At 40.5% G+C, this 9,405-nt stretch overlaps 1 protein-coding gene across 1 annotated transcript in view; it reads left to right on the top strand.

Moving 5' to 3' along the window:
• The first annotated feature begins 1,628 nt into the window (after nt 1-1,628).
• Nucleotides 1,629-9,405, top strand: part of AGPAT4 (1-acylglycerol-3-phosphate O-acyltransferase 4) — a 65,186-nt gene continuing 57,409 nt past the window's right edge. The window contains exon 1 of the mRNA XM_009085183.1: nt 1,629-1,807. Coding sequence (XP_009083431.1) covers nt 1,630-1,807 — 178 coding nt within the window. The 5' untranslated portion in view covers nt 1,629. The remainder of the gene's footprint in view (nt 1,808-9,405) is intronic.

Genomic DNA, 9,405 nt, shown 5'->3' with positions numbered 1-9,405 from the left:
AGCATATCTCATGCTGTTTAGCCTTCAACAAAGCCTTTGGTCGAAGCACATGCTAGTAAATTGTCTGCCACCCTAAGAAATGTGTCTTTAATAGAAAGGTTGGTTAAAGCTGGAAAAGCTTTTTGCGAGTATCATGACAGTGGTTACTACAATGAATAGAGGCCTGTTCTGCCATTCTGAGCTACAGCTGGTGTCAGCTGTGGTCCTGAATGGTACAGCAAGATAAAGGGAACATTTTGTGTGCTAATAATAGGCTTGGGACTGCCATAAACTCTTTATATAAATTATACATCACTACCGATTCTCTTTCTTAAATTTTCCTTCATCTTCCTTGCGGTTGCAAACCTGCCTAAATAACTTCCTAAGGCTTTGCAGCAGTTCTTGTGTGTGCTCTTTTCTGTGGTAAGCTGAGTCAGCAAGGGCAGTAAATAAATGTTTCAGGACACTGAACTAGACTCAGTGCCTCACATAATGGGGTCTCGTATAAACTAGAAGGATAGGCATTGAGATTTTTTTCATCAGTTAATTCCCTATCATGCTGACAGCTGCTGTTTTGTTATTGCATGTGACTGGCACGTTCAAAAATACTGTCTCAGGGCTTCTTCCCTGGGAAAACTCTTCTATGCATCAAAGGGGGAAACAGTGGAGGAATGGAACGGGATGGTAGCACCTCCTGTTTTTAATTGTATTCAGAATAGTGGGGGGGTGTTTACTGAGAGAGCATGTCTTCATAGTAGTGTTGGTGGTAGTGATGGTGGGGGGAGGTCGATACGGTATTTGGTAGGCCAGAATACTCTGCAGAGGACACCTCCTCTGAATGCTCAACTGCTAAGGTTGGACTGGACCTTTCCAAAATTATACAAACAATTCTTAAGTAACCTAAGCATTGATTTCATTCTGGAAATACTACTGGGTCACGGGTCAGTACTGTTATTGATGTTTCCTTTCTGGGTTTATGGATTACAACTGACAGAATTACAGTGTCAAGGAATAATTGAACAAATTGTGTGTATTGTGTGCAGCCAAGCTTTTATTCTTTTGCCAAAAATCAACTGATTTTTGTGAGATGGTAACAAGCCAATAAAGCTAGAATTAAGGGGCTGATGCTACCTCTTGGTTGGGAAGCATGGCTGGCTTAGCCTGTAGAGAAAGGCACAACTTCTAACAAAACTCTAAACCTTCTTTTTACTTTCGAACTGCTCTTGAAGGTAGCAGAGGCCACAGTATATGTTTTATGAGGTACAGACAATTCAAATCAAAGTATCACTGGATTGTGTGCTCATACTTTACCAATAAAGACCTGATAGAGGAGTATTGTAGTCCATGGAATGGAGTTCGTGGGTTTTGCAGAATTATAATTGAAATGTGAAAATTTGTTTCCAAAGCCAAGTGTAAATTGAGAAATATGGTATCTCTTTCTGTGCTTACTTTTGCAAATATTGTCATCAGGCCTTTTTCTACAATAGATTTAACTTTCATTTTATTGTATATAAATATGAAACATTAAGTCTGTATTAACAGTCTGTTTATAGAAATAAATGCACTCTGTAACTGCTGATACTGTTTGGTTTTGCAGGTTGTCTTCTGAATTTTGGGTCTGAAGGTACCCTCTTGCTTTCTCAGCAAATCATGGACATCGTTGGCTTTCTGAAGTCTCAATTCGTTTGCCACCTTCTGATCTGCTACATATTTATAGTGTCAGGACTGATAATTAACTTCATTCAACTCTTTACACTTATACTTTGGCCAATCAACAAGCAACTGTTCAGGAGGATCAACTGCAGGCTGGCTTACTGCATTTCAAGCCGTAAGATTTCATTTTGTTTTTTAAAAAATTTCATATTTCTTCCTGAGGGAATCAATAGAAAAGTTGTGGATTTCAAAGTAACCTATGTAAAGGTCATGACTGCTTCCTACCGTACTCACATTTTGTGTGGAGATGCATGCTTTTGTTGAAATGTCTTTGTGCTGAAATATTTTGCTCTTTTATACTGGGATATTCGCTTGACTCTGAATGTTGAGGAAAGATTACCTCTCGTTTGGCTATCCATCATGTTCCATTAAGCCAAATGAGAAATATTGACCAAATAATGCATCTCAGCAAGTTTAGCTATTATCTGTAGGCTTACAGTGTTAACAAGTCACTTCCAATAATGCTTTCAATCCTTTTATCATCTGTGATTTTGTTTATGGTCTTGGTTTACGTGTTTCATGTGTTTCACTGTTCAGGACTGGAAGATAACAGTAAAAAAAGGAAAAAGCCTTTATTTCATGTGCTTTTTTTTTTTTAAAGCCAGTTATAAATTGTTGTTTCTTTGAATAGGCATTTCAGATTTTAAGCTGCATCTGTTCAGTATGTGCATGTAACTATAATGTAGAATACAGCAGGAAGCCTGTAGCCATTTGAAAGAAGCAGGGATTGCAATTATTTTGATTTTCTGAGGCAGATGGGAGCGTAAGCTCAGGATATTAGCTGCAGAAAGACCTCACCTTTGAAACTGTTGTGAGATGTGACAATTCACGCTAAACAGGTAATTCCAGTGGAATAGATGAGAGCTGTATGCATTCATTTGTTCTCTGTTAGTAGGAGTGTGGTAGAATCCCCACCTGACAACAGTGAATTATCAGAGCATGTGTAGTTTTCTTGATATTATCAGTCTGTTTCTATATTTGTTTTTTAAGAGCTATGACTGCAGTTTCAGCACTGTTGCAATGCCACTTCTGACTTTCATATAATTGCTCTCAACTTGCAGCAGAGAGCGTTTATCACAGAAACTTAAAAATAGGGTAATGTACCCATGTGCAGTATCTGAGAGTGTGTTGTTAAATATGTCCACCTTCCAGAGAGATTTCCCTGGGCCTTTCTGGAACTCAAAAGTACTGTCTGAAAAGGAAACTGTTCCAAAATGCATGCCTTTGGAGACTCCCTAAAGATTTTTCAAATGTTATGTCACTGTCAGCGTTGAGTGAATTATGGATGATTTCGTACTGGGGAAAACAGCCCTTCAACCAAGCGTTTAAGAATTGTGTCGTAGAAATGCAGCAAAATGGTTTCCTTCAGGTCACCTGTTGGGCTACTAGGAACCTGGAAAGGGAAAGCATTGTTGGTATTCATAATGAACTGCTTGAGGTAGAAATTTGTCACCTGCCTCAACTAGGGGGCCACTAGAGATTATTCATCTTTCATCACTGAATGATGAGCAACTATTCAAAGCATTTTTTTCAGCATTCTTTTGGCTCAAATTTCAAAGCTGCATCAGCGTGTATAGGCCCGAATAAATTTGGGATGCTGTTTTATTATTTCTGTAATGGAAAGAGGATGTTCCTGCTGGAAAAAAAAGCCCTAAACATTTTTGCCATTTGTGTGTTTGTTCCTGAAGTAGTGAGTATGTACGTGCTGTTCATTTGCACACATGAGCAGTGGCATTGAATATAGGCTGGTTTTTACCTTTTGCCAGGTAACACAGTATATGTTTGAATCCATGGAATGTAGAAGATACTGTACAGCTGTATACAGGTGTATATTATTATTTTTCATGCAATGCATTGTGGCCCATTCCTCCTTTTGGCTACTTAGAGCAGAGATATCAACTATTCTAGAGTCCTCAGGCTGAATCCTTCAGCTTACCTCAATCTAGTTTCATCTAGGAGATGGACAGGGTGTAAGGGTAATATTGCATGCTTGTTCTTGGTGGTGCAGATGGCTTTGTATTCAGTGCTGCTGTTCTAGTCTTCAGTGTTGATACCGCTGGAATAGATTGTGTTGTGAGTTTTTTGCCCAGTCATGATCGGAGCAAACTTTGTTTAGGTTAAAGTCAGTTATTTTGGTATGAGTCACCCTCATCTGAGTGGTATTCGAAAAGGGAAAATGATAGTAAATTCAAAAAAGTATTTCAAAGAACTAAAGGCCAATTAATCAAAATGGATTTCTGTAGTAGTATGCGTATATGATAGTGCCTTGTTGGAGGCTATGGATGTGATGACTAACAAATAAATCAGGTCTGTATGAGTCTGATGAAAGTCATGGAAACAGCTTATAGTTGGAGACAATAAAGCTCAGCATTGGAGAATATGAAAGGGCACATGCTTTGCAGTGGTGACAAGCATCATGTTGCTTTGAGAGGCTGATACAGCCTGAGTCACCAAGTCAACCAAAGAGTGAAATAGAGCAGGCATGGTTTAAATGAAGAATGAAATGAAAGCAGCTACTGTCTTCAGATCTTGGAGGTTGAGCTGGTTTCTATTGATGTCCAAGGTAGAGATAAATGGTTCCATTATATCAGAGGAGAGTATTTCATCTTTGACACTATGCTCTTTGGGAAAGCTGGTTATTTTGTATTCTAAGTAGTGGTGTTTTCTTGTAGCACTTTTCTTCCTCTCTTCTTTCTAATATAAGAACATAACATTCCCACTTATCCTTGTTCAATATCTGCTGTCATATTGCATATGGGAAGCTAAAGTGCTGTTGTGATTAATGACTTGTCCTCACTTGAGCACTGCAGCTTGAGTTGGGGGTGCTTCACTCGAATCAAGCTTGACCAGCTCAAGTTAAAGTATTCAAAGAATCATAGAATCGTTAAGGTTGGAAAAGACCCTTATGATCAAGTCCAGCCATCAGCCCAGCACTGCCAACTCTACCACTGAACCATGTCCCTAAAAGCCATATCTATACGGCTTTTAAATGCTTCCAGGGATGATGACTCAAACCCTGGGCAGCCTGTTCCACTGCTTGACAACCCTTTCCATGAAGAAATTTTCCCTAATATCCAATCTAAACCTTTCTGGGTGCAGTTGGAGTTCATTTCCTCTTGTTCTGTCACTTGTTACTTGGGAAAAGAGACCAACCCCAACCTTGCTACAACCTCCTTTCAGGAAAATGTAGTGAGTGATGAGGTCTCTCCTGAGCCTCCTTTTCTCCCCCAGCTGTTCCTCATAAGACTTTTGTTCCAGACCCTTCACCAGTTTCATACCATGAAATGGCTGCATGAAGTAATTGTGGTTCAGTAGTTGAGCACATGTAGCTGTGTGAGCTGTTGCTTCTCTACTGTGAGTCTGGCAATAGCACTAAAACTTCTCATCATAACTGTTGACATCCCAGCAGGCTAAAGCTGTAGACTTCAAAATTCTCATCAATGCAAGTTAGAGAAGAGGTAGAAACCTGGTTTCCAGTTTGAATTTACAGTGAAAAGGATTAACTAGAATGGCAACTTGCTTTTAATGGAACCGAACAAGTGTAATGGCACACATGAAATTACCTGCAGTAATTGGTGTTGAGAAGTTGTTGCCTTGTTGCCTTTCTTTAAATTAATTGTGAGTCCTGGGTTGGGCAGACAGGGTGAGTTTAACTTCTCTATTGACCTGCTTCATTTTGTATTAGCATTGGAGAAAACTTTCTCATGACAGTGATGCAAATGAAAAAGTACTGGTTCTGATAAACTGCCAGTTTTTGATGAAATTTGAATTGAGTAAATGCTCTTTAATTGCAGGTTGGAAACCTCATTCAGCTTGAGTCTCCTGCTCCCCAAAAGGTGTGTTATCCATTCACCAGATTGTAGTTTGGGTTGCTTATATATCTGCGAGATACTTCTCATGTTTTACTATAAATAAAATCTTTCTGTTTGATCCTGTTATCCCATTTGACAAATATCCACAAAGTAAGGGTTAGTTCTAGTTATTCTTCCTCTGTATGTCTTGACCTTTACTGGAGAGTGTTCGTTGCAGAGAGTGGACATTCAGCTTGAAAAGAACAAGGCCTCTGTCTGTGCTGGTCTTGAAATGAGCCAGAAGACTAGTAAGGCTTATGGCACTCTCTGTTGTGTGTTAAGTTGAAAGAAACAAAAAAACCCTAAACAAACAACAAACGAAACCACACACACACACATCCAACAACAACAAACCCAGTCAAAACAAAAGCAAAGCACCAAAGCCTTCGGGCTGCTAACTTTCAGAAAATATTTTCTGGCTCCAAAGATATATTCATGGCTTGATTCAACTGCCTGTTAATCCAATCCCCCTTCTGTAAAATGGAAACCCTGATAAACTTTCCATTATACTGAGCTCAACAGAGTGTACCCTAATAAGGAAATTGAACACTGCAAACCTTGACAAGGTGATAACAATAAAAATTTTAAAACCAAGTGTGCCTGGAAGTTGGCATAAAAACCAAGGTTGGACAAGAAATTATTCTTGGGTTTTATTTGTAAATAATTTCTTTTTCCAGAAGACTGAGAGCCAAGATTTATGCCAAAGAAGCATGCACTAAGTGTGGAATACATCACAGTTCTCATGGATTCTGTTTGTGCCTGAATTGGAAGAGGTGGGAATACATCTTCCTTCTCCTTATTATGTGATAGCAAACCATGACAAAGGGTACACACAGTTTTTCTGCACTAGCTTGTAAAATTGGCCAAACACATAAAGGGAACATGTTGTCTTGGGATTAATGCCATATGGACACATGGCTGCATGGCTTCCTGGGCAGTGGAAAAGTGGTTTGTACTTCCTGAACCACTTTGTGTGTGGTTGGCTGTTGCAGTACAACTCCAGGTTGAGCAGGGCTTGCTGGGCTCCTGCCAGCTGTAGGACATAACTGCCATGTGCCAAGAATGCAATGTACATACAGGATGAATGTTTTCTTTTGAGGTGCTGGGTGGAAGGTATTTGCCTGTCAGTGGCATGGTGGTTGTTAACTTCTCCTCTTGCTGTCACTGTGTTGTGGGAGAATGAGCTTCTCCTTGTGCTGAGATCCACCTTGCACTCCCAGGGTGAGTGGCAAACTGGCCTCCTGCTCACTCTCTGCACCAGGTGAACTTTGCATAAACAAAAGACCTGGCAACAATGACAGAGTCATGTGGACAGGTGCATAAGGGCTTTAAAAGCAATTGACTTAGCTTCTAATCTGCATTCATAAATAAATTATAGTAGTACTAATACCTATTCTTGTGCTATGAAAGGGCTGTTATTACACCTGTGGGTAAAGTTACACTGTGTAGGCTCCAGTTTGTAAATCCTGCTGAGGAGAAGGCCCTTTGCATGGAAAGAGGCACCCTGATGCTGTTCATTGACTGCAGCAAAAACAAGATGGAAAATGATTCTTCTTATAACTGAGCTTCCTAAAACAAAACCAGAGGAAATTGAGAACTGCTTTGAGTTCCATTGTCTTGACTGGCTGTTATAAGACAGTAAAACTAATTCCTTCCATGTACAGCTTTGCAATGTGAGGACTGGGCAATGTGAGCCAAATAAGGCTCTGTGATAGTGCTGGGACCATGTTAATCCTCAAGATTTTGTTTCCCTGTGTGTAACCCACTACCTGCTTGGAGTTTAGGGGAGCCCTTGGCTATTTTACTTGTTTGTATGAAGGTGGTGCTGGGGCAGGGAGGAGAATTCTTGCCTCTAGTGTAGTTTAGTAGGTGGGACGCAGGAGGGTCCCAGAGAGGTAGTGCTTGCTTCTTCCTCCACTTCCCCTCTACTGCCATCCTGTACTGCAAAGGAAGCAGTCTGTTGTTGTCAAAGTATGCCACGGTGTCCCTAATACAATCCTGTAGTATTTTATTCATAAAGCAAACTGAGTTATGCCTGTCAATGCAGATGTAGCAAAGAGCTTTCACAGGGCACTTAGGACTGCTTTCTTTACCTGTTTGCAATAGGGTTTTGTTAATTGTGAAAATGTATTTTTCTCAAGAGCTACTTGTCCATACAAGACTTTGTTATCTTGGTTCCACATACTACATCCAGACAAAGCCACTGGTTTACAACAACTACTAAGGGAAAATCAGAGGCCAGATTTGATAGTCATGCCAAGAGCAAATGTTGATTTGAACCTTTGGAAAGCTAGACCCATTACCTTAGCCAACTTGTTTTCTCTCAAGCCATGCCATGGGGATTACTGTAGAAATGAAATGCCCATGTTAGTTTTAATCTGAATAAACTCTGCTACTGAGGGCAGGATAGTGATGGTAACACAGAGATCTGAGTAGGCAGGTGACAAGGACCACCTGGGTGGTGAGGTGTGTGTTGCAGCCTGCACTGAGCTCCATGCTGCTGTCACTGGTTTTCTCTCAGTGATTGGTCTACTCTGGGTATCACTAGATAAACCATTGTCATTACTCTTTTCTGTAATGTAGTCTTAAGTTTCCTCCCATGTTCCCTGCAAATCTGAAGTAGAGTTTTACATGTCAAACTGAGGCATGTCCTGCCTGTAAGTTCCAATCATCTATGTTGATCTGTGTGATTGAGCTGCGTAGAATAAGGTAGATGATTAGCTTTCTCTAAAATCTACTTCTGTTATGGTGATGAATATAAATTGAATATGATAATGTATAAATGGATCTTTTGCTCTCTGAAATTAAATTCATAGTAGTATATTGCTTGTGACAGATTTTGTTAAATATAAAATATGTTTGTAGCGGAGTGTATAAATATGTCATTATATGGTAATGTTTAATTTTCTAACTTACTTTGTCTTCCCTTATAAGTTATGTAGTAACATACTTAGCGCTGCATAATAAGATCTAGTGAAAAATGAGGAAAGTGACAGGAGTAATCTCACCTTTTGTTGCTAGCAAGAACCAATAGAATCTGAGAAAGTAGTATCTGACTTACTGAAGCTGTCAAAGTAAGGGCAGCTTAGAAGTATTCCTCTGATTTAGAATCATAGAATCATCAATGTTGGAGGTGACTTCTAAGATCATTGAATCTAACCATTAACCTGCCACTCTGGTGTGACCCATAAACCATATCCTCCAGTGTCAGATCCAGATGCCTCTTAAACGCTTCCAGGGATGGTGATTCCACCACCTTCCTGGGTAATTCTTTATTGCGATGCCTGGCCACCCTAACAGTGAAAAATTTTTTCCAAACGTCCAACCTGAGTCTTCCCTATCTCAGCTTATGACCATTCCCTCTAGTCCTCTCACTGCAGGCATGGTGGCAGAGTCCATCCCCCACCTCTCTACAGCCTCCTTTCAGGCTATTGTAAAGAGCAATGAGGTTGATGTCTGAGCCACCTCTTCTCAAGGCTAAACAAACCCAGCTCCCTCAGCCATTCCTTGTACAACGTGTTCCAGATCTTCTATGAGCCTCATTTGCCTTTGCAGAACTTGCTCCAGTGTCTCAATGTCCTTTTTAAAGTGAGGGGTCCAAAACTAAACACAGTACTCAAGGTGTGACCTCACCAATGCTGAGTACAGGGGGATGATCACTTCCCTAGTCCTGCTGGCTGCACTATTCTTGATACAGGCCAAGGTGCCATTGGCCTTCTTGGTCACCTGTGCACACTGTTGGCTCATATTGAGCCACTGTCCACCAGCACTCCCAAGTCCCTTTCTGATGAACACTGGAGCCACTTCTCCCCCAGCCTGTAGCACTGCATGGGGTTGTTGTGTCCCAAGTGCAGGACCTGGC

Source organism: Acanthisitta chloris, unplaced genomic scaffold (genome assembly GCF_000695815.1).
Source record: "Acanthisitta chloris isolate BGI_N310 unplaced genomic scaffold, ASM69581v1 scaffold5452, whole genome shotgun sequence".
NCBI classification, from domain to species: Eukaryota; Metazoa; Chordata; class Aves; order Passeriformes; family Acanthisittidae; genus Acanthisitta; species Acanthisitta chloris.
This window is presented reverse-complemented; position numbering and strand designations above follow the sequence as displayed.